Source organism: Barbus barbus, assembly GCF_936440315.1.
Source record: "Barbus barbus genome assembly, chromosome: 42".
NCBI classification, from domain to species: domain Eukaryota; kingdom Metazoa; phylum Chordata; class Actinopteri; order Cypriniformes; family Cyprinidae; genus Barbus; species Barbus barbus.
In genome coordinates, this window is record NC_136720.1 from 11,157,055 (window position 1) to 11,183,243 (window position 26,189).

General features: G+C 37.4%; 2 protein-coding genes across 2 annotated transcripts in view; one reads left to right on the forward strand and one right to left on the reverse strand.

Annotated features, from left to right (window-relative positions):
- LOC306861160 (LHFPL tetraspan subfamily member 3 protein-like) overlaps nucleotides 1–26,189 on the reverse strand; it is a 43,292-nt gene continuing 17,103 nt past the window's right edge. The window contains exons 2-4 of the mRNA XM_079403288.1: nucleotides 3,675–3,905; nucleotides 1,916–1,949; nucleotides 1–1,320 (exon numbers count right to left, since the gene is read on the reverse strand). Coding sequence (XP_079259414.1) covers nucleotides 1,933–1,949; nucleotides 3,675–3,905 — 248 coding nt within the window. The 3' untranslated portion in view covers nucleotides 1–1,320; nucleotides 1,916–1,932. The remainder of the gene's footprint in view (nucleotides 1,321–1,915; nucleotides 1,950–3,674; nucleotides 3,906–26,189) is intronic.
- The window catches only part of orc5 (origin recognition complex, subunit 5), a 44,831-nt gene continuing 27,743 nt past the window's right edge, over nucleotides 9,102–26,189 (forward strand). The window contains exons 1-3 of the mRNA XM_079403283.1: nucleotides 9,102–9,174; nucleotides 9,326–9,395; nucleotides 11,357–11,467. Of these exons, the coding sequence (XP_079259409.1) occupies nucleotides 11,413–11,467 (55 nt within the window). The 5' untranslated portion in view covers nucleotides 9,102–9,174; nucleotides 9,326–9,395; nucleotides 11,357–11,412. The remainder of the gene's footprint in view (nucleotides 9,175–9,325; nucleotides 9,396–11,356; nucleotides 11,468–26,189) is intronic.

Sequence of the window (26,189 nt, forward strand, 5' to 3'; positions counted from 1 at the left end):
ATTGTAGTCTGTAGAGGTAAAATCTTTATTCATTAATGTGGGTGAATTGTCTTTAATGAACTTTTATAACTAATACATTTTAATGGTGTATTTACAGCATTTTCTACATACAACATCATCTGACAAGACAGACACCCAATAAATAAAGCAAACCATTTTATTTTTCTTTCCCTTCAGAACTTCATCCAGCATTGTCCAAACTCTTCAGCGGTCTAAGAAGGGAGGGAGTGGCACTAGGTACACACTGAGGTCATTTCCTGTGGGCTTTTGCCTTTTGAACCACATACTTCAGGTTTTCCCATGGCATTTTCTTTTTGATTGGCGATCCTAGGCTGTTCGTTTATCTTGGTGGGACAGAATGATTATGCCAAGAGTACAAAACGGTACCAGCTGAGAACATCATAATTATGGCACACATAACTATACAGCACCAACACTGCCAAGAAGTAAATATTGAATTTGAGACATACAGAAATTCAACATATACACTCAATACATAATATTTAAAACACTCTCCTACTTCTTTATATACTTGGCTTGTGCACAATTACTAATGGCAGAGATGTCTGCCCCTAATTTTTACAATTATTTTTAAAATATATTAAGTGAACTCTCAACTTCTGTTTACATACCCCTTTTAAACAATGTTGGATAGTGTTGTGGTGAAATAATTGTACATTTTGATGCCCGATAAATGATCACTTGCCTGTAAATTGGTTCTCAGGTAAGTGGTCAGGATTCAGTGTCCCATTTTGCAGTTTTTTTTTTTGTGTCCAGGGATGGTGGTGATAGAGAAACAATAACAGGCTGGAAATGTCTCTGTGGTGCAGCTCTGTGCCGGAGTCTACATCCCACAATTCAAGCCTGTAAATGTTTCCTTCTATATTAGAGAATTCAATCAAATAGAACAGTTTTACAGTAATTCATAAATCCCAAAATATTAACATTATTGTAATGCAGGCCTTTAGAAGAGGAAACAATGTAAAATAAATAAGTTAAATTAGATTTTTTTTATTACTATTAATCCAAGTCAAAGTTACTTCTAAACGGTGCATTAGCTGCCCTATCATGTTAGTAGCACAGAGCACAGTAAATCAAACTAGGGTAGGGATTTGTTGAGAAGCAATTCCAGGGAGTGAAGTGCAAAGTAAGGATATGGACAGAAAAGCAGCGAGTTCGCAACTCCATTCAGCCCGCTTGCATCCTTCGCTTTAACGTTTTTTTTCAAACTGCTGCAGTCAGGCTTCCTGCCCTTAGGATAATGGGTAAAGCTGGATAGTGATTTCACATAATGATTTTCCTTGAACGATACAGAAACATCTGAAAACAGATTAAAGCAATGTTTAATTATAAATACACAGCATTACACTTGAGAAATTTACACATGGAAGCTAATCATTTAATAAAATTCACTCAAAAATTAAAACAGTCTTAATTTACTCAACCTCGTCTCATTCCTAACATGGCTTGTTTTCTTCACAAAATGAGACATTTTGGATAATTTTGTTGTCAGCGAGGTCTAAAAAAACATTGGACCAACTGACTTTCATTGTATGGACAAAGGGTCTTCTTTTTTTCTTCCTTTCACAGACGATAGGAACTCGTACAGGTTTTTACCGCAAATTTTTGAAATTGCTAACTGGCATTTAAAATAAATTTTAAAAAGCAGTTTCAAATTTACATTCGAGGTCCAACTGTGAAATTTCTATTTTGGAACAAACGTAAACAGATCTTTTCGAGATCAAAAAGATTTTTAAATAATCATATTTTTGAACAGTAGTGCATCTTTATTAAATATCAAGTATGTCTGAGCCTAACTCCGTTTCGGTAGTAAATACATCAAAAATATTGCATCAAACTATTTCATGGTATTTTTTAAGTAAAGACTCACTCATACCGACCAACACTCACTCACCTGAGTGTATCTGGCATCTATGCATTTCCACTCTCTGTTGAGGAAAAAAAGGAGAAAAGTCTATCAAACTTAAAGCATAATCACAGCTTAAATCCAAAGAGTAATTTTCAAATGCAGCAGAATTATTTATCAACTACTGACAGCTGTCACAGTTGATAAATACACATTAAATAGACCTTTTGTTTCTGATTTTCTTAAATACTGCCAAGCTGGGATAAACTAACCAATAATTTCCACTAGATGGCACTAACACCATCATGTGCCATCACAAAATATGACATAAATTCTGTTTCTGCAGGATTAAGTATCATTCATCCTTAATCACCATTTGCATTGTGCAACTCATCAGTTTCATATAAAACCTTAACACACCTATAAGTGACCCTTCATTATTATTATATAAAATAATAATAGACTTATGGCCCAGGACTTCCTGGAAGTGCAGTTTGTGCTTTCATTTAACTTCATTATATGACACATTTTATAGTCCATATCCATAAATAGTGTTTTGCTCCAGGTGTGCTGTTCAGCATAGCATGGGTTCCAGCTGATGCTGTGCCTGTGATTAATATGGACAGGCTGACAGCAAGCTGTGTAAACAGTCATTAGTAATTCATGGCTGAGTCCAGAGCCCCAGGCTTCAATTAACCCCAGTCCATGGTAAATTCTACCTTACTATCTTTCCTTCACTTGCTCTTTTCCTCTTCTTACTCGCTCCTTCTCATATCTCATTTCTTTTCACAGCCCTATCATCTGATTCTGTCCTTAATGACCATCGCTCTGTCTTACTTCTCAAGCTGGTCTGTCCTCGCTCGCCTCTGGCTGGCTGGCTCTGTCTAGTAATGAATGAATTGGACCGAATGGCACAACAGCTGTGTGTTGAAAACTGATGTGTTAGAACATTTATGGGGAGCAATGGAGAATCCATTTTGTTATTCATTTTCATTTGTGTAAATTATGCATTTTGTGATTATAATTAAATCATATAATGCATATCAGAAATACACACAATTAGCCAGGCCATTTCTGCATTCATTCACAGAAAAAAGTTTGATTATATACTCGTTGTTAATTTCACCTGTTTTTTTGTTTTGTTTTTTGGGGGTTTTTTGTATTACAAAACGTGTTTGAAATTAATCTCATGTCACCTTAAAGGGATAGTTTACCCAAAAATGAAAATGCTGTTATCATTTACTCACCCTTATGTTGTTCCAAACCTGTAAGACATGTTCATCTTCAGAACACAAATTAAGATATTTTTGATGAAATCCGAGAACTATTAATAACAGAATATTCAGTTTTGGGTGAAATATCCCTGTCATTTGGTAATACTCACAAATGGTTTAGTATGCAATTGCCTCAAATCTTGGACTCATGTCTGTACACTTAAAAGTTTACCAAAATACTGTTTCTGAAAACAGACCCAATATATATACACAAATATTTGTCCTACACTAATGACACTGTCTCTCCCCTTACATCACTTGCAACTGACTAGCAATAGCAAGTAGAAGATCATCAAGTAACGATACCAAATATCAAGTTGTTTTTCTATTTGTATTTTTTTGTTTTGAACAATATATGAATTGTGTATAGCCTCTTATTGTCCAACACTCTTTCAATTATTTATTTGCATAAATAAAGACAGTAACTCAAGTTGACAGAGGTACGTCTGCATTCTCCCATGGTAAGTCAAGACATTTAGACATGACAAAGACATGGAATAACAATCCTTCAGACAAAATAGTATTAATCTTACTGTCTCCCAGCAGCTCCTCGGACATGAGTCCATCCTGCCTGTTGCCCAGCACAAAAGCCAGGAAAGAGAGAATAAGGGCGTCCAAGATGCCCATAATGGCCAGGATGTAAGCCCAGCGCACTGAGCATGCTCCGATGGTGTATTTGTCCGTCCCTTCTCCACACATCCTCTTCACCTCATCAGCATCCCAGCCATCAGGATATATCATACAGCCCAACACCAGACACGTACCTAAGAGAGAAAGCAAGCATTGTGAGTTGTCCAGGTAATAAAAGGTCTACGGATTTAATCAACAGCAGAATGCATTTCTGTTCTCAAACGATATGATAGATGGCAGTTGTAAAGCATAAGCTGGGAGACAAAATCAGCTCCAATGAAAGAAGTCATGGCAGTTTCTTTTGTTCGATTATAACATGTCTGACAGCTGAGATGAATGTGGAGAGAGGTCCCAGCAATACCGGACGAGACCCCAATTTATATTCACATACATACCCACAAAGCTCACTATTGAAAGCTGCTAGGAGTAGTTTTTGCACACCAAATAAAATTGCAAAAGTTTCTGAAGAAAATGTGAGTGATGCTTGCCAGTGGTGTTGCAGTTGCTTGCTTGGGTGTTCTGGTGGTTTCTTACTGGCCAAAGTTAAAGAACCCAGCTTCCAGGTTTCCATGATATTCTGGTGCCTAGATTTGCCAATTTAGAACCTGCCAAAAATATAAGTCTGGCAGCTTGTCCACCATTGCTCAAGAAGTTCCTGGTTGAGCCAGAAGTGTGTAAAGAAAGCAATTCAATACGTCTCCCTTACCTGAACCACCCACTCATGTCTTGGAGGCTCTAGTAATGTGTTGAATCAGTTGTGTTTTATTAGGGAAAGTTCAAAAATGTGTACTATTTATGTGCCACCAGATGAATTGCGACCGGAAAACTGCATCTTTCAGGAGTATCAGACCATAGTCATTGTAAATCCTGGAAGACTTTGTGCTGAGAACGGTGAATACTGCATGTGCCAGTTTTGATTCATTGATAATGTTCTGTATATGCAATCAGTTACACAAGAGGAAATCATTTATAATGTAACCAGGGCTACCTTGGGTTATTAGACAAATTACCTGAGATGGCAGATAAAATATTATGCTGCCTTCAAGTCATGTAGGGTTGATCACACAAGACATGAAGGGCACCACAATGCTGAAGTTACCAATAGAAAAAAAAAAAGGAATTTTCTTTGAGACCTGACTTGGAGGTCCCCTGTTTGTGTGTTCTTTCCGTGTTGGAAGTGAATTTCCTTTGGGTGCTCCGGTTTTCTCCTCAATTCAAAAAGTGTGAATGTATGAGAGCGTTAACCCTGCAGTGGACAAGTTAGTACTGAGGTGTCCAATCCTGCTTCTTGAAGGCTACCATCTTGCAGAGTTTAGCTCTAACACACCTTCCTTGAAATTTATAGTGATACTAAAGACCTTGATTTGCTGGTTTGGAGGTTTTTAATTGAGGCTAAGCTAAATTCAGCTGGAAGTTGAGCAAAACCCTGGACTCTCCCATGCATCCAATCTCAAATATGTTGGAATGGGCTCCAGCATTTCCACAACCCTACATAGGACAATTGTTCTGAAAAACACATGGTTGATGAAAAGCAGCAATAAAACTTTCCATAAAGTTTGATTTATTTACCCTGTTTATGATGCAATAGACTTCCTGGTCTATACTACTATTCCCGTTTTCTGTGGTAGTGAGAGAATTTTACACAAAGCATCAATTACACATCTAATTTACACATTTTGCTTTAGTGACAAAGCATCAAGCCATTGCAACAAAGTAAAAAAAGAGGAAAAAATGAAATTGCCCAAAATCACTTAAATGCATATAATGTAGTAATTACAACTTCCCAGCAGGACTTGAAGACAACATAACTGGTTGAATGAACCAAGGAGGACAGATTTAGCACAGGCAGAAAGAAAAAGAGTTAGAAAAAAGGAAAAAAGAAACTTAAACTGGTGCCAGTAGGAAGTAAAACAGTATCAAAAGAGATAAAAATAGCCCACATATGGATAGCGCAAAACGAATCAGGCATGATTAACACATCTACTTGTCTTTGTCACACACATTGCTGTGTCATAAATTAGCTATAGAGACATGAACAGTCACTAAAAGCCTTTTCCTGTGTCCTATATCTCTGCCCTTCTATCTCTCGCTTTAATCTCTTGGTTCGTGTGTCTAATAAGTGAAACTTCAAAAGACATTCATCATCATTATACTAATAGCCATCAGCAGTCTAATAGTAATCACATTAAAGCTCAGAGCCAATCACCCTCATCCCTGCGTCCACAGCTTATTTGCACTGCAGTCATTCTAGCTAGAGTTCATAGGTTTCCTCTTGGGGCTGTTTATGACAGTTCAAGTGAATCTATCACTTGTGTAACCAGCCTTCCTGCAGTTGTCGAAGTTGCGTGTGTCATCTAAGTTCTTATGGTGGTACACCATGTCCTATCCAGGCACTACATGACAATTTTACAGTGACAAGTAATTTGCCTGTCCACATTGAAAGTGAAAATTCTGCACGATGCAACACATAGTAGAACATATCACATAGCGTTTTAGAACATAACATCAGAACATAATAGATGTTTAAAATACATTTATGTGGAGTAGGATTTTGTACGATATTTTGTAAGTGAATTAAATAACACTGTTAAGGCCCAGAAAAGTATGAAAGACATTGTCAAAAACGATGTTATGTCAAAATTATGTTGCCGTAATTTTACGAAGCTACGAGAATACTTTTTGTACGCAAAGAAACCTAAAATAACGACTTCATTCAACAATTCGTCTCCTCCGCATCACCGTAGCGCCATTTTGGAGAGTATCCACTGGACAAATAGCGTATGCTGTTCTGTGTCAGCTAAGCCAAACGGATGTGTTTTCAACGTTTATTGATGCTTTGATTTGAACGAAAACAGCGTGTCCGTGTGGAGCGGCTGACACAGAACAGCATACGCTATTTGCGTCCAGTGGATACTCTCCAAAATGGTGCTATGGTGACGCGGAGGAGACTAATTGTTGAATAGTCGTTATTTTTGTTTTCTGTGCGTACAAAAAGTATTCTCGCAACTTCGTAAAATTACGGTGACGTAATTTTGTCGTAACATCGTTTTTGACGATGTCTTTCATACTTTTCTAGGCCTTGACAGTGTTATTTACTTGGCAGTCAATGGGACAGTCACAAGCATCCCGGTTTTCACCGAAAATATCTTAAATTTTGTTCCGAAGACGAACGAAGCTTTTACGGGTTTGGAAAGACATGGGGGTAAGTGATTAATGACACAATTTTCATTTTGGGGTGGAGTAACCCTTTAGGAGGAGGAGACAAATTGTTGAATAAAGTCGTTATTTTTGTTTTCTTGGCACACAAAGTATTGTCGTATCCCTTTAACTAGTGATGTTAGTTTGGGGCGGGGTCCCTTTTTTTTGACCAATGACAGATGAAGGTAGAGTTTAGAAAACCTATTTAGAAACCATTGTTTTAGCAAAACTGTTTGGTGGTAGTGCAGAAATTTCATATACCCGTTACATCACTATGGGACTGGAGGGAAGGCTGCTGAGTGTGTTACACTGTAAAGCTGATATAAAGCCACCCAGCTTTATATCAAGCTGATGTAAAGCTGCTTTGACGCAATTTGCATTGTTAAAAGCGCTATACAAATAATATTGACTTGACTTGTATTCCTGTACGTTAAAACCGACTAGATTCATGGACACACACGCACATTATGTGGGAAATGCTTCTAAATATATAATAGCAAACATCAGCATTTTCTCTCTTTTCACATCCTCTCCAGAGCCCGCAGCACTGCACCACACACATATACTAATGAAGAGGAGCTCTTCAGCTAAAAATGTCAATGTTATCGAAGAGACACACACAGTTGAGCTCTGATAATAAGCTGTCCTTATCTCAACCATCTTGCAAAAGACAAGTTGTCTTTGTCATCCCATTTTGTCGTATTTTTATGTAATAGATGCCGCAGAATAGATTATGGAAAGGCAACCTTGTGGTTCTGTAGTATCGCTAGCTCTTTTCTAATAGATTAGACTGCGGTTGCATTGTGCTGGCTTTGATTTTGCTGGCAGCGAGCACTCATGCTGCATCTGGGTCAGTGAGAGTGCTCTGAATGCAGATGCTGTGAGTGTCACATCTGAGATGCGTTTGTAGATAGAGGCTATAAATAAACACAGTTTTGCTTGTGAAAGAAAGATACATGTGTGATACCCTTCTCCTCCCCCTTAGTCTTTCCTCTTCTCTGCATATCTATTTTTCATGCTATCCTGTAATCTCAGCCAACGATTTATTGATGAAACCCCTTGCAGGGGGATAAGGAGCTGTCCAGAACACAGGGAGCTAAAATATACCTAATGGAGTAGCCCCTTTCAAAAGTTGTTCTGAACTTGTGTTCACCTAAAAATGTACATTTTGTCATTACATTTACCATCAAAGTAGTATATATGACCTATGTGCTATATTACAGCCATCTGAAATCATACATTAATATTTATATGAAATAGAACTTAATTTAAAGGAAAAGTTCACCCCAAAATGAAAAGTCTGTCATTAATTACTCACCCTGATGTCGTTCCAAACACAAATTAAGATATTTTTGATGAAATCTGAGAGCTTTCTGACCTGCCTAGACAACAACGCAACTGAAACGTTCAAGGCCCAGAAAGGTAGTAAAGAGATTAAAATAATCCATGTGAGATCAGTGGTTCAGTCATATTTTTATGAAGCTCCGAGAATGCTTTTTGTGCGTAAAGAAAACAAAAATTTCATTAAAATGATCTTAAAGGTGCACTAATCGATTTTTGAAAAACGCTTTTGACCACAGTGTCGGACCGTGTCTCAAAACACACTTGTAGCCAATCAACAGTAAGGGGGCATGTCTTGTAATGACAGAAAGAAGAGAGCGCTCAGTTTGAGTGCACAGGATATTAGCAGATCGACTAGAGCAAAATATCTTGGTGCGCTATATTTGAACACAAATGAGATTTGAAAGCTATAGCTGAAATAAGATTATCAGTGAACAATGGCATACATTTCAGTCTAGTCATAGATCAAATTATAATGCTTTATAAGACTTGGAATATAGTTCAGAACTCATACGGTGTACTTTTATGATACCTTTACTTTAATGTATGTAAAAGAAGCTTGAACAATGTATTGCATGGAAGAAAATCCTGTTTGGAAATACATCAGGGTGTGTATATGATGAAAGAATTGTAATTTTGGGGTAAACTATCTCTTTAAGTACTCAGCTTTTCGCATTTGTATGCAGGTTAGCAGTGAAGGATGAAAAAAGGTGCTTCCTCACGCTCATCTTCCCCTGACATCGCTTGACTTGGCATTTGTTTGAAATGTCTTAACATCCCAGCCAATGGAAGGAGAAGAAAGAAGCACCAAGGACGATAAGGGAAGGAGACAAGATGGATGGAGAGAGGAGAAGATAATGCAAGGTTAAAAGACTTCCTGTCTCTCCTTGCCTCTTTCACGCTAAGCTGCAGTTGTTTGCTGCTTAATGTAATGTAATGTCAAGGCAGGAATAGAGTAACGCCTCAGGGTTTGTGTTTCATCCTGAGAATGGCAGCTTGTTGTTTTTCCTTCCAGAGAAGGATGAATGGTGGGAAAGAATAGAAGAAAAGAGAATAAGAGAGAAAATCACCTCACTGCATCCATGGTAATATGAAATTCCCTGCTTCTGCAGTCAGACACTAGCTCTTCTCCCAAACCTAGTGAGCTGCCTACCTAGACAACGTTTTAAGGGAAAGGGAAGTGGTGTGTGGCCAAGTATGGTGACCCATACTCGGAATTTGTGCTCTGCATTTAACCCGTCAAGTGGTCTCACCTCAGTCGTGGTATTGAGGGTGGAGAAGTGTTGGTTATTCACTCCCCCACCTACAATCCCTTCCGGACATGAGACTCAAACCCACGACCTTCAGGTTTCAGGTTACAAGTCCAACTCTCTATCCATTAGACCACGACTGCCCCTTACAGGACACCTTAGCAGCGCTCCTGACTCAAAGGCTATCCCAAAAAGTAGATAGAAACATATTGTTGAGTTCCAAGATTTTGGCCAAAAAATAAGGCATTGTTTGTTAGCATCAAACTGTTAGTCTATTGTGAGTTCCTGCAAACGTTTCAAATCAGTAAATTACAAGGATATATTTCAGATAGGAATCTGATTAGTAAGTAGTAGATAGCAAGGTAGCTCAATAGGTTTTTGAACAGAGCTAAACATGATTAGGGTGCTTTCACACAAGCATTATAAATTTACAGCTTGTCCATTCGCAAGGAATAGGATTGCCTGTAAGTTTCCATCCACCTATTTTTATGCACATTATGGAATATCGCAAAATGCGCATAAATGAATAAATCCTTCATTCACATGGAAAAAGTCATGTGACTTTGCGCTATGAGACAGCATAACTTGACTAGCAGCTGACCAATTGCACAGCTTCTATATGTTGTTTTGTCATTCTGAAATTCCTGAGCAAAGTCTGTCATCAAAGTATTTCTGTATAATAGTCTAACACGACTGCATTCCCAAACAGCTGGCATCCACCTCCGAAAGCAATGACAGCATTTATTGTGTTTCATCTGCTCGCTCTGAGGCACAAGTAATTTATCATTTGGGACCCTGGACCACAAAACCAGTCTTAAGTCGCACAGTTATATTAGCAGCAATAGCCAACAATATGGGTCAAAATGATCCATTTTTCTTTTATGCCACAAATCATTAGGATTTTAAGTAAAGATTATGTTCCATGAAGATATTTTGTAAATTTCCTACCATAAATATATCAAAACTTAATTTTTGATTAGTAATATGCATTGCTAAGGACTTAATTTGGACAACTTTAAAGGCGATTTTCTCAATATTTTATTTTTTCAGATTTTCAAATTGTTGCATCTCAGCCAAATGTTGTCCTATTCTAACAAACCATGCATCAGTGGATATTTAGTCAGCTTTCAGATGATGTATACATCTCAATTTAAAAAATTTACCCTTATGACTGGTTTTGTGGTCCAGGGTCACATATATGAAAATTATTATATTCAGTGACTTCTCCTAATTTTCTTGATATTTAGTGATATTTAGTGCTAGTTTACCAGGAAGTGACAATTTAGTTCTCTTTGACTGGAAACGGTGCTTTATACGCAAATGTTTTATGCGATATTCCAATTTTGTGCTTGTTTAATTCGAATCTTTGGATGGAATCATAGTTATTGTCCGTAATGATGAATGAAATGGCACATTCGGACAGGTCTAAAATCACTGAGAAGCTCTGGTAATAATTACTTTACCCCACCTCTCCATGTAAAACTAATTCCATCTGTATAGGACTTGAGACACAAGTACAGTTATGTTTTCACACTGTGGAAACGAAACCAAATTATAAAAGTGAGGTGACTATGGGTAAACAGCTGCTGTTATGAATTATGATCAAATAATCATACCACTGTTTGGAATAAAAAAATACAGTGTTAACATATACGGGCAATCAAATTTTGGTACATTATAAGCAATCGAACTAATTGTGAAAGCACCCTTAAATGAACGCAGACATCATATTGGGTATATAAGAACTTTCAAAGAAATGTATTAATTAATTTCAACCCATTTTTACATCTTGACAGTGAATGTATCTCGTCATAGCTGATGCAAATGCATCAGTGGGAGTGCTGCAGAATCAATGCCTCTGTTACGGACATTGTTGGAGATTTGTAGACGCTCCCATGGGCGACAAGGTAAGTAGTAAAAATGATTGAAGATTAAATTTACAGGCCCGTGTCTCCCCAGGATGGTTAGATTTTAGCAGCGGGAGGCTGTTTCAAAGCTTATGTAGGCATCTCGGAGATCTGAAATCATCATCACTGGCTAAATACAATCTATATATCTGCCTGTCAGTCTATTTATCTAGGTTTGTCTGTCATAATGTCTTCTGCCACTCGTTTTATGTCTATTACCCTCTTCATTCACCTCATCATGTATGCATCTGTGTATCCTCAAGCTGTGCTTTCACGCATAACTGATGCAAGACAAATTTGGGTTCAGCCTGTTTCAGACAAACATCTGTCTGTGACTGTGTGAATTAAATCCTGGATGGGCCTCTCTGCTCTGACAGTGGTATATGTTACATATCACATGCTCGCATGTTCGATCTCAGACAGCAGCTCTCACTCTGGATTATTTCAAAAACTAGGTTTTGTTAAGAGTTTTGAGTCTACAGTAGATAAGCATAAATATACATAATACTGCAGACACATTATATGATTAAATCTGGCTTATAATGGCATGTACACTACACTGTATACAACCTCATATTTTTAAATGGTTTGTGAAGTAACACATTATGTAACTTTAAATTTCTGAGTATGCCAAATTATTGCCGTATGACCTCACTTTGCATATTAAATTCAGTGAGAGGAATCTAGTTGTCACCTTAGAAATAAAAAGGGTCCTTTTGCATTTTTACTTTGTGTAAAAATGTCTGGTAACACTTTAGAATAGGGACCAATTCTCACTTTTCACTATTTGCTTATTAGCATGCCTATTAATAACATATTAGTACTTATAAAGCACATATTCTGCATGAGCATACTCTACATCCCTAATCCTACCCAATACCTAAACTTAACAACTGCCACTGCTCCGGGTGTGTGTTCACGGTGTGTGTGTGTTCACTGCTGTGTATGTGCACTTTGGATGGGTTAAATGCAGAGCACGAATTCCGAGTATGGGTCGCCATACTTGGCCGTATGTAACGTCACTTTCACTTTTTTTTCACTTTCACTTAATAACTATTAATAAGCAGCAAATTAGGAGTTTGAGGCAAAAGTCGTAGTTAATGGTTTGTTAATAGCATGAATTAGACCATAAAATAAGTGTTACCAAATAAATTTGCAGTTAACGGTAAGAATAGAACTGAAGTATGATATTCTAAACGCATCCAAAGTCTCACATAAAGCAGGTAGCTATTTGAAATTTGAGCTTCATATTAATTGCAATGCTACAAAAAAGATAAACCCTTTCAAAAAGATGAAAAGAAACAAGACAATGTTACAATGCAGCCTCTGAATTAAGACTGCATAAACTAAAAGGGCTTTAAGGAAAGTCTAAGAGAGTTATTATTCACGCCGCAGCTGAGAGTTGGCTCTGAACGTGTGCCAGTTCAGTGGAGTGAGTTGCGTTGTCATGGAGACGCTCTCTGGATTGTCAGTCTTGTGAGGTGTTTGATGAGTGATGGGTGTGTTATTGACTGCAGCGCTCCTAAACTCCTCCCTCCTGGGCAAACCAGGCTAGCACAACTGACACGGAATGCTCTTTTATCCTACCTGCTGTCTGACTGGCTATTTTTGGAAGGCAAACTACCATATACTCTTACTTTTTCTTCATTATAAAATATGTATACTGTACATTCTTTGGTAGACAGGTAGACAGCAATATTATTCTACCCAAGATACTTAGTTTGGGAGAAATTCTAAAACAGGATGTATCATTTGCAGATTCAAAATGCGCAGTAAACAAATGCTGGTTATAAATATACTCTACATTTCATTTAATACAAAAAAAAGAATAGATTTAAAATAACAATGTAATAAAAAATGACTGTTTACCCAATATTTAGTTTACTATGTATTTTGTACTTTTTTTTTTTTTTTTTTAGAATATTGTTAGCTTACATACAGGCTTTTCAAATCAGTGGCATATAAGCTTACTGCATACTGCACAGTATACAATGAATGCTGCCAAATATTTTAAAAAAGCATATGAAACTATATTCATTATGTAAATCATAAATTACTTCACTGCACTGCATACATTCTACACTCTCATTCAGTCAAGTAGTGTACATGTTGGGAATTTTGTTCTGGTTTATTTATTTATTTATTTATTTATTTAATATTATTTATTGCTTTTTTAATCCAATTTTGGGTTGAACATTTTAACATCTTATCATAAATTTTGACAGTTCAATTAAAAAAAAATCATAGTATGCTATTCTAAATATATCTTATACCTTTTACTCAATTTTTAAAAAACTGAATTCCTAGTATAGAATATTTTTAGCAAAATAAATGTATTATTATTACTTTTTCCAAGATGATAGCTGAACTGCACTGCAGAGGAAATGTAACATAACCTGCTATGGTTTAAAACATATTATATTTTTGTATAATGCTTACGGTTTCACATGCTATTTCTAATAGCATAATTCAGTAAGCTGTAAACTAATATTTCATTAAAAAAAACAAAATGATCTCCCTCTTTTCTCTACGCGTCACTGCAGTTTATGTATTTATTAAGGCAAATACCCATACGTCCAAAAATACATTACATTTAACATCTTGAAAATATGCTGTCTTAACCTTTTTAATGTGTGCATATATAACCTCATTACCCTAGCGCAAAAGACTGCATATGCCATAATTATTTGGGGGTGGTGGAACAGTAAAGGTGATTGGGAGCAGGTGGTCCAATTAATTACTGGCGAGCACGAGCACACCCGCCAAGTGTGGGAGGAAACTAAATGAGCGTGCCAAAATACAGATTTAACGAGAAGAGAGAGAGACACAAACATTGAGCTCTACAGGACACGCATCAAGCCCTTAATAGACAGTAAGAAAAAGCAAACAGATTAAGAGAAAAATCCTCTTTTATCATTCTGATGCACTTATTTCAACCACACAAGCCGGATTGGCATTGCAAGCCTATTTGGATAGCGACCAGCGTGTTGCGTGTGTATTTGGCAGAATGCAATACTAGCTGTTTTCTCTTCCCAGTTGGAAACCAATAAATTCTGAATCGGGGCCCCCAGGACAGGAGTTTATTTAGCCCAGCCAAGCGCTCATTGAAGTGTCCGTGTGATGCTTGGTGTGTCCTGCCAAATGCAGTCCTCATCTTCGCTGCTTGACAGACACTAGAGCTTTTGCTTCTCTCTCTGCTTTCTGTTGTATTAGCACAGCTCATCTAAATTCAGAGATAATCTCCTTCTCTCAGGTTTCCCAGACTGTGTGACAGCACTCAGAGGAAGGAGCGTTTCTTTGAATATTCTACAGATGTCCTCTTTTCTTTCTCCGTGTGAGCCGAGCGTTTGAAGTTGGCTGATGGGATTGTTTTAATATTCCTCAGATATGGCGCAGAGCCTAAGAACGTTTTATCCTCGGTGCACTGTGCCTGGATCAGTGTGCACTGGCTCTGGGTCTTAGATTAGATACTTTGCAGGAGCAGAGAGGGCTTATCAATGCAGGACACCCTGTTTATGTGTGTGTGTCTATTATAATCAGTGTTGGGGTAACACAATACAAGGAACACAAGTTACATAATTGGATTACTTTTTTCAAGTAACTAGTAAAGTAGCGCATTGCTTTTTCATTTACAAACCATTTTTTTTGTTGTTTTTTTTCAATTTATTGATTGACAGCTCTCCTGTTCCCTTGTTGAGAGAAATCCGGAGTAAGATGTTACTGTAGTTCTAGAATAAATGTGATCATGCATTAATTCATCTCACTTGCAAAACCCCCCCTCAAAAAACAAAACAGATTCAGTATTCCTCAAAATGAATAAAAGCCATAAAATGCAACTCAGAATACAATGCAAACCTGCAATAATTAAATGTAAAATAACACAAATATTCTTTGTATTTATTCACATTTTATTAACCAATGTCTTTGCTGCTGACTTAAACAAGCTGAAAAACTTTCTTAAATGTTGTTTTCAGAACCAGATCTTTTGTTTTGTTGTTGCTAAGGTGTTTAAAGTAGTTTTAGTGCATTGCTATGTGGTTGCTAGTGTGTTGTGGGTGGTTACCAGGGCATTACTATGCACCAGCTAAGGTGTTATAGATGGTTGCTAGGGTGTTGTGTAGGGATGGGTGATATAATAATTTGTCAACTGGTAGAGAATATAATCTCTATTGCGGTTAAATGCTCATGTGACGTTGTTGTGGTACATGGTCACGAAGACTTTAAGCATTGTGGTTTCAAAACAAGTGTTTTTAAACAGCTGAAATGCAGTCAGCAGCGAAAGATATGCGCACACTGTCTGAGAGACTGTTTCTTCGCAAGCATATGCAGACTGTGCTCATAGAGCGCGAGAGTTTTTAACAGTTATTTTTGCCACTTTATAGGCCTTGAGCGGTTAAATACACACACTTGTATGTGTCAAAATGCCCGTCTTTCTAAGTATCCTTGTACATACAGTAATTTAGGCCTTGAGTAAAAGCAAAAAGGTGAGAAAGAAAGCACATATGTAACAATATTGGATCCGGCCTTAAAGTGACAGCAGTCTAATATTCCTGCTGTCTGTTATTCATGTTAATCAAACAACAGAAGAGAGAAAATCTCTCACTGCTCTTTTGTATTGAGGGTTTTTTTATCCAGTGAAACAGAATGTGTCTTTGCGTCTAAAAATGTGAGATGCAGCGCTCAGGAATGGTTTTTAAAAAAGCAGCGCAGAAGGCGATGGTCTTGAGACACGCATTTGAGACGTGATGCACTGCTTTGGAACTGACATTGATGAGCGGTGCAGTTGAAATTTTAGAGCACTGGAATGGAAAAATGCATTCTGTGTGAACGACCCCTTGGGGTACTGACATGGCTTTTCAACTCCAGTCCTGGGAGGTTAGGCTTGTTGTGTTACTACTATGCAGCTGCTACAGCAGGACTGTTCAACTACTCTTGAACAGCCACTGTCCTGCAGAGTTTAACTACAAGCCTAATTAAACACACCTGTACCCAGCTAATTAAAGGGGTCATATGATGCGATTTCAAGTTTTCCTTTCTCTTTGGAGTGTTACAAGCTATTTGTGCATAGATGAGATCCCTAAAGTTGCAAAGATTAAAGTCTCAAAACCAAAGAGATATTCTTTATCAAAGTTAAGAATCATCCACGCCCCCCCTAAAGCGGCTCATTCAAACACACCCTCACATGTCTACATCACGATGTGGAAATATTTCCGTAACCGCAGTAGTGTTGATGCAGGGAGACGCTGTGTGTTTCTATGCAAAAGCAAAAGCACTTTATTTGGCCTTGCAAAAGTAGATGCAATTAGGAATCATTGGTTAAGATTTGTTTACAACAGAACAGCACAAACCAAACGTTCGAATTTGTGCAACGCATTTTATGGACGACAGATTTGTGAACCTAGTAGAGTACAAGGCTGGCTATGCACGAAGACTATTAAAAAAAAAAAAGGGTCAATTCCGACTTTACTATGACAATCTGGTGCTTCTGAATCAGCGACTGTAAGTATGTTTTGTTATTAGTTCAAGTATTTGCTATTGACTGTTCAAATGAGGAGTTTTGCACGTAACGCGTCGTGTGTGTGTGTGTGTGTGTGTGTGAGGGGAACAGGGTCACATCACAACGGAGTGTACGGTCCATCAGAAATCGTCTTAACCGCGGCTTGTGTACTGCAAATACATACAAGCATCATCACTGTGTCTGTCACGAGACTCTGTTCCCCTTTCGGGCTTGAACTGATAAAACTAACTTGAAAGCTGAAGCTCACCATTATGTTAAGGGGCGTTACATTTCCGACGCGTGCTTATGGTGTTCGGCCAATCACAATGCACTGGGTCAGTTGGCCAATCAGAGCAGACTGGAAGGAGGGACTTTGTAGAAAACGATGCATTGAGAGAGGCGGGGCATAGAGGAACTACAATAAAGTACAGTATTTGAAAAATAATGTGTTTTTTTAACATTAAAGCATGTCAACATATTCTGTTACACCAAATACACAAAATAATGATCTTTAAAATAGCATCATGTGACCCCTTTAAAGTCTTCAGGGTCACTGAAAAGTTGCAAGCAGGTGAGTTTGAAATCAAAAATCAACGAGTTTCAAGATGCAACAACACTGCGCAGCATCTAGTTGTAAAAACTGCCTACATTTAAATTCTTGAAGAAACTGGATACATTTTCACAGTTAATAATATGCTGGTTTGTTTTAATATGTATTAACTCAATATTACAGGTTTTTTAACTAAATTACTTTTTAAAAGCTTTGTTAGCTAACGGTTTCGTATTGTGTTAGTTTAGCAAAAGCATCTTCTGAAGTCTACTGAAGATATAGATAACTACAGTTGCAGTGCAGATGTGAAGTGTTCACAGACCAGCTTTGACTATTCCAATATGGCGGACGGTTACGTATAGTGGCCTGTAGAAACAGCTGCTAATAGAGCATCTACCTATACATATCTATGAGTTCACTAATATAACTAATAAAACTAACAGCCTCTAATGAAAATATATATCTTGAACTCTTGCATGGAAACTACTGTAGCATGTATAAAGGTCCTTGCACATTGAGTCCGAAATTTTCGTATGCATTTCTCGTACTTTTCGTATTCGTCATCCTTTCCTATCAAAATGCTTGCTACGCATGCGAAAACACAGAAAATCGAACCTGGTCTGAATTTTTTTTATGACAGACAAAAGTTTCGGAGGCAGTGTGTAAACGTGCCTGACACACCGTGAGGTCGTATTTATTTTTCAACATGCAAAAATTTCGGACGCGGTGTGCAGTGGCCTTAAACTATTTAATAATCAATTAAATAGAAATGTGTACCTGCATGACATTTACGCTGTACCCACATGAAAATGGATGAATGATTCGGCTGCAGGTGCCATTACGGGAATTATTTCGTCACGACCCTCACAGTACATTATGGGTATTCGCTAGCCATTGAGTGTACATTGGTGGTCTACTCATTATTGCGGTGAATTGTGGGATTGAATGAGTGCACTCGATAACATCCACTGTGGTTTATGACACCACTACAAGTGGTTTTGCTCTCAAATAGTGCCCTATTTAAGGGTAAAGGGGGGTGATTTCGGACACAGCCTATAAGTCATTGTAAGTATGATCTCTGAGAACAGTGACATCACATACCTCTCTTAAAACGAGCTACCCACTATGAGGAATCATTCATGTTTAATACTTAAAGTTAGTGGTTTCTTAAATTTCACTAATTCAAAGTATAAGCATGAGTAACATAAATATTAATAGCCACAACCAGAGCCAATGGAAGCTGTTTCTGTGACTTTCACACAGTGTTTCCACAGAATGCTGTCATGAACTTATAACAGGCATCGTTTCCTGGGGCTAGGTGCAATGCTTAAGGGCACAATGGTTATGTTTCCTGGTTTGTTTCTTGCGGGAATCAAACCAGCCCGGTGGCTTAATCATTACATCACACCACCTCCAGATGTTTGGGGGTTTAATAACCATAACATGCACTTCCTCTAATGTTTTCTAAATTATATAGTGAAAAAAGATAAATGGAATGGCACCACGGCTCCTGTTAGGACTGCAACACTCTGTTATTCTAGCTTTAATTGGTGTTACAGCTCCAGGAAACCTGATTAGTATCAGGGACCACCTGCTGAGTGGTCTACTGAAGTAATTCCAGAAGGAGCAACTCTGCCATGCCCCTCGGAGTGTGTGAGTTCACATGTACGAAACCCTCCCATCCACTCGACCCCAACTGCTTGGCACGTGTATCAATCCGACCGAGACTAATTGTGCAACACTGCATCTGCACATAGCCGCTTCACAGAAAAGAGGAGGGCTATGGCAAGCCGTTTTGACTTTTATTCCTTCTCAGGAAATTAATTCTTGATATCAACAATTAGCATTTTAACTAGTGGAAATACAATTGCTGATATCAAGAATTAACATTGTTACTAGTAGAAATCTAATTCCTGATATCAAGAATTAGTATTTTAACTAGTAACTGAATTGTTGATATCGAGAATTCATATCATGTGAAGGAATAAAAGTCAAAACGGCTTGCCATAGAGGGCAGAGAAGTGTGCGGTTTCCATGACAACTACCGAAGAGGTGGTTTTCAAATATCAGGCTGCATGCAAACTAAGCTTTGCGCATCTGAGGAGGTCAGCTGTCAACATCTGATCGCATGTTCCTTCTGTACCGAAACCCAAATAAACAGGACTTTTTGAATGACCTTTAAAACAAATGATGTAAGAACGTGTTGTTTCCTTTGACATCAAAAGCAAGAATTTTATTCATAATACGGACCCACTTTATATTAGGTGGTGGTATGGGTAGGTTTAAGGGTGGGTTAAGGTGTAAGGGATGGGTTAACAGTGTAATTATAAATGGAATTACAAAAATTAATTACAGACGTAATTACATGCATGTTATTATTTTTTTTTAAATATAAGTACAAAGTAAAAACGTGTATGTACACAATAACCAAATGATAAATTTAAGTAGTTAAGGCTATATAAGGTCGGACCCATACTGCTCCTTCAATCATAGTAGTTAAAGGGATAGTTCACCCAAAAATGAACATTCTGTCGTCATTTACTCACCCTTCACTTGTTCCAAAATTGTTGAGTTTCTTTGTTCTATTGAACGCAAAAGAAAATATTTTGAAGAATGTTGGTAACAAAACAGTTGACTGTTTGGTTATCAGCATTCTTTAAAATATCTTCTTTTGGATAAAATATACCTTTTAAGAGAGAGTTTATAGAAGAAAAATCTGTCATTATTTACTCACCATGTCATTCTAAACCTTTCTATTCATGGACCAGAAGTTTTTTTTGTTGATGTTGTCGTTGTTTTGTCTATAAAATGCAAGTCAGTGGGGTACAGACTAGTGTTGTCTGATTTTCATGGTACGGACAAAAAAGTTCATCCCCAGATTTTAAATTTTTGATATGTCCTGGTCACATTTAACCATTGTTCAGCATTGTTTTTGCATGTGTAATTCATTCTTTTAAACAGGAATTCACATGAACAGGAATTTTCAAGCGAGGGTGAAAAATTTCCCCTGGCAAATTTCGCAACGAGTTTGGATTGGCAACTTTGTTTGAGCTGTAATGCATAACATTGCTAGTACACAATTGACAATAGACAAAGAACCTTTTTGGCTCAAAAAATTTGATAATGTGATTGCAACTTCAGTATAAACTTCATCTTTTCTTCATCAGGCAGTCTGCTACTTCCTATCACTTCCCTGGTATTCATGAGATCAGTCTAAATGTTCATACATTCAATGTGGTCCATTTTTATCTTCTCTCTGCTCCTTTGACCACCTTTGTCGTCTTTAACTCCACCATGCTCTATTTCCATCCCACTTGAACTGTTCAAATGGTCTATTCTCTCCCATTTGAACTGTTCTTTTTGCAGTTGTTAGATCCTTGGTCTTTGCATTATCGCCTCTTCTCTTCTCATTACTCTCTTGAAGCCTTTTTTTTTTCCTATCTGTTCATTTTCCCTCTGCAGATGCGAGATGAGAACTCACTAAAGCTCTCTTGAGCACTATCTCTGCCTCTCTGGCGTCCTGCCATGCTAGACTGAGAGATAACCGAGGGGGGAATTCACTAAGAATGAATTGTGCCCACTGATAGCGCTGTTTATTTGCGTGTACTGTCTGCGTTGTTCTAGCATCCACTATAGGAATTATGCAAATTGGCTAACGGACAAACGCACCCACAACATCTGTGTTGAGTGCAATCCACGCCCCGCAGTTTCTCATACTGCAGGTTGGTTCAGAGTGCTAGATTGTGGAGTATGCAGCAGTTCTGGCACACTTTACTGGGGCTGTACAGCATCACCCCACCACTGCAAGACAGCCACTGTGTTTGGCTCATTAAAATGTTTGTGCTTCACTACACCACATGTCTGGATATAAGCCCTGTGATAACTCTTTTCTACATCATTTCATCTATTACTGCTGCCATGATCACTAGAAAATGTACACAAGTATCTTTTTAAATTCAGTTTAGGCCTGCCTTCCCTTATTTATTTATTAATTATTTTTTTCTGATATTCTCTTTTATAACAGCATTTATTTTAATGGGTTCTCTGTCAGCTACAGGGTTCTGCCCAAATGGTTTTAAAACATTAAACTTATTTGTTATTACTATTTTCCTATGTGTTGTAAACCACTTGAATAGGTACTGTCAGGACCTGAGTTTTTGTCCTACTTAACTCTAAAAAACAAAAACAAAACTCTTTTTGTGATATATTACTGCATTTACTGTAGGGTTTTAAACAAATGAGTCAGCAAAGGTACTGCAACAGGCATGTGGACTGATTTAGTAATATATGTTGCTAATTTGATCTATAACTTTTAATGGAAAGAAAGAAACAATTGTGAATCTCTCATTGCTGGTTTGGAATGGAAGTAGACTGCTCAATATATCATACAGTCTTATGGTAATAGCTCAGGTCTCCAGAATTGAGTTCATCTCCAATAAATCTCATGGCAGCCGTAAGTGTTGTAAGTTATTACTGATATTAACTGGAGTCTTCTAATGTGTCTCTCTACATTTGCCAAGTCACAAACCTGTGGTTAATGCGGCAAGTAATAACAATAGCCCATTTTGCATTATTAGAGCGCATCTGCTACATTGCTGCATTTCATAACCACAGTTGTGGTAGTCAAGTACTGTCAAACGATCGCAATTAACTGCATCCAAAATAAAGGTTTTTGTTTACGTAGCATATGTGTGTTTACTGTGTATATTTATTATGTATATATAAATACACACACGTGCATGTATGTATTTAAGAAAAATATGTTATGTTTATATTTTAAATATATTTATTATATAATATAACTTATATGAATATAAATACACTCACTGGCCACTTTATTAGGTACATCTGTTCAGTTGGTAACACAAATTGCTAATCAGCCAATCACATGGCAGCAACTCAATGCATTTAGGCATCTAGATGTGGTGAAGACGACTTGCTGAAGTTCAAACCGAGCATCAGAATGGGGAAGAAAGGGGATTTAAGTGACTTTGAATGTGGAATGGTTCTTGGTACCAAACGGGTTGGTCTGAGTATTTAAAAAACTGCTGATCTACTGGGATTTTCACGCACAGCCATCTCTAGGGTTTACAGAGAATGGTCCAAAAAAGAGAAAATATCCAGTGAGCAGCAGTTGTGTGACGAAAATGCCTTGTTGATGTCAGAGGTCAGAGGAGAATGGGCAGACTGGTTAGAGATGATAGAAAGGCAACAGTAACTCAAATAACCACTCGTTATAACCAAGGTATGCAGAATACCATCTCTGAACGCATAACATGTCGAACCCTGAAGCAGATGGGCTACAGCAGCAGAAGACCACACCGGTTGCTACAATTGCTACACTTCGTACAGGCTCTCCAAAATTGGACAACAGAAGATTGGAAAAACGTTGCCTGGTCTGATGAGTCTCGATTTCTGCTTCGACATTCAGATGGTAGGGTCAGAATTTGGCGTAAAGAACATGAAAGCATGGATCCATCCTGCCTTGTCTCAACGGTTCAGGCTGGTGGTGTAATGGTGTGGGGGATATTTTCTTGGCACACTGACTATTGTTGTTGGCCATGTCCATCCCTTTATGACTACAGTGTATCTAGCTTCTGATGGCTACTTCCAGCAAGATAATGTCACAAAGCTCAAATCATCTCAGACTGGTTTCTTGAACATGACAATGAGTTCACTTTACTTAAATGGCTCCACAGTCACCAGATTTCAATCCAGTAGAGCACCTTTGGGATGTGGTGGAACAGGAGCTTCGCATCATGGATGTGCAGCAGACAAATCTGCAGCAACTGCGTGATGCTATCATGTCAAGATGGACCAAAATCTCTGAGGAATGTTTCCAACACCTTGTCGAATCTATGCCACGAAGAATTAAGGCAGTTCTGAAGGCAAAAGGGTGTACCTAATAAAGTGGCCGGTGAGTGTATATACATGTAAATACAAGTAAATATTTAAAAAACATATAATATGCGATGTGTGTGTATATATATATATATATATATATATATATATGTATGTATGTATATAAATGTACGCAGTACACACATATTATGTAAACAAAAACTTATTTTGGATGTGATTAATTGTTTGACAGCACTAAAAATATATACGTGTGTGTGTGTGTGTATTATAAGCAGGGCTTCTTTAACTTTAAATATGAACTGTATTTCAATAGTTTTATTATTATTATTATTATATTTTAAATATTTGTTATTTAAATAAACCAAACGTTATCTCTTGTGAAAAAATATACAAATATATTTTACCATAAAACACATTATGCATTGCTTTAATAATATTACTTTTGTATTTATCTTTGCAGTATGGAAGTTAATGATTTCTGTTCATATTTCCATGACAACTCATTTTCTAAACCTCCAAAGTAAATCATGAAATATGCTAAATCTCTAGGCTGAAATCCATCACACACTATACCAGTGTGGACCTAATTATGCATATTATCTTCTATAATCTATGAGGTTTTAAATTATTCATTCCAGGCTTTAATTTTAATTAGGTTAAGTCCGTAAGCGACAGAGTCATATATTTTTTGTCAAGGTTTATATTCCATGAAAATGTAGTCTATTAATAGACTCCCATCAGGTGAGGGTAGCAAATAAATAATGGCTCTGGTGCTAATTAAGTCCACTTATATATATATATATTAATTGAGTCATTAGATCATAACATTTAAATGTTGCTTCATTTTACTGCAACTGAAAATGGATACACAGTATAAAAATGATTTCAGGTATATGAGGGATGAAAGTAGAAAGTGCTGATAGTAGTGGGCTCAGAACAGAAGTGCTGTTTCCCTTCCCACTGAAACATTATCTCCGCAGACACCTATACACAGGGGGACTTGCTTTCCAAAATTGGCCTCACACACACTTTACTTTGCCTTCCCCTGACTGCTGACGCCCATTCTGTTCTGCTTATGTAATTATTCTGTGTGTTTTCAATGTTGGCCTTCTAAGCAAAGTTTAGAAGTCATCATCAAAAATGCTCAGATACATAAAAAAAAAAAGCATGTCTTGCCACACAGAAATCAATGTCATTACAGCAAGAATCAAGTTAAAATCCCATTGTCATTGCTGCGGGGGAGAGAAATACAGTTCATTCAATGTGTTGTAACTGGTTTCCAATGAAAACATTGAAGGTGTGTTTTAGTGAAGGGAAAACAGTCCTGTCTGTGCTCTTCAAAAATCTTTCTGACGACATCCAGCACCACAGGCATTTACGCTGTCATTTCTAAAGCTGTCTTTAACGTTTTGCCCTGCCTGCTTGATTTAATGTGCTAACCGTAGAGGTCAGTTTATCCTTCTCATCTGAGCCACAGCGGCTCTTCGGCCTCCACTATAGGTGAGAGATTTCTCCGCTCCACAGAGCATCAGTCTTGTAATTTATTCTGACAGCACACTGATATGCTTGCTAATGGCCTCTGGTCTGGCTCAGACAAACTCAATCCATTATTATGTATTGATTGACAAGGACACTGAAAAGAAGGGCATTGTGTGGGTTTGGAAAGAAGCGAGTTTACATTGTGTGCTGTGAGGCTGTGTTCTGTTGGTCAATATTTACAGTTTTCTTATCCTTTAGGCTCAAATCATTGCATTCTGCATCGTTGCCACAAGGGGCGCTATATTGGGTATTTGTGTAAACCGTCTTCTACGTTCCAGTTTTCTCTTTCTGGTCAACAGTTTTGTAGTTTATAGTTAAATGTGTTGACATATTTATAGTTGGCTACCTGAATCCAGTTTAACACTTGGCGTTGTTGCCCCCTCGAGTACTGAGTTTTAGGGTTTGTAACGCAACAATGCACATTAAGTAAGTAATGCTCATATTTAGTCCTATTTATAAATGTAATGTTATTCATATATACAGTAACTTTTCTATGAAAACCATGTTTTTAATTTCTGTATTAAAATACATTTTTCAAAAAATGAATTTGAAGTAAAAATTTCACATCATAATGAATAAAAACAAGTTTTCAAATTCTTAAAGTTGGTAATGAATTTTGGTTTTGGGAGTCCCCAAAAACAGGTTGACATGCATGCAAGTCAAAAAACACTTTAATTTTCTTATAATATGCATTTATTTTTGCCTTATTTGCTCAACGACTCCCAAACGATTCACTCAGCGATTCGTTTTCCCAAACCCCTCCTTTGCATGATGCGGTGATTGGTAAAATTGGTCGATTTCATTTAAAAAAGTGTTTGTGAGGGCAGTGCTGCTTTGTGTACAGCGTTTCTGGGGAAACAGCTATTTTTAATGCTCCAAAAGTGGCACCTAGTGGCAAAGAATGAATTTGCTTTTTCATTCAGACCAATGCGAAAATCAAGTTTTCCCAGGTCTGCTCGCGCAACAAGTGGGTGGCAATATGCTAATGTTTCATGTTGACGTCAACATGAAACGGCTTGGGATTCGTTTTAAAAACGACTTGTTTCAAAGATTCAGAGTCGACTCTTTCTTTTGAGAGATAATAACTTTATACACCGTGCACTTTCAGATTCAAACCTTTACAGGATGCTTTCATTCACGTCACGTAATTTTAAAAAATCCATAATAGGGGCACTTTAAAAAAGGAAACGTATTAAGAAGTTTGGCATTTGCCTCTGTTATTGTGTTTTAACAAATTATATTAATATTTGAAAAAAAAAATTATAATAATACAC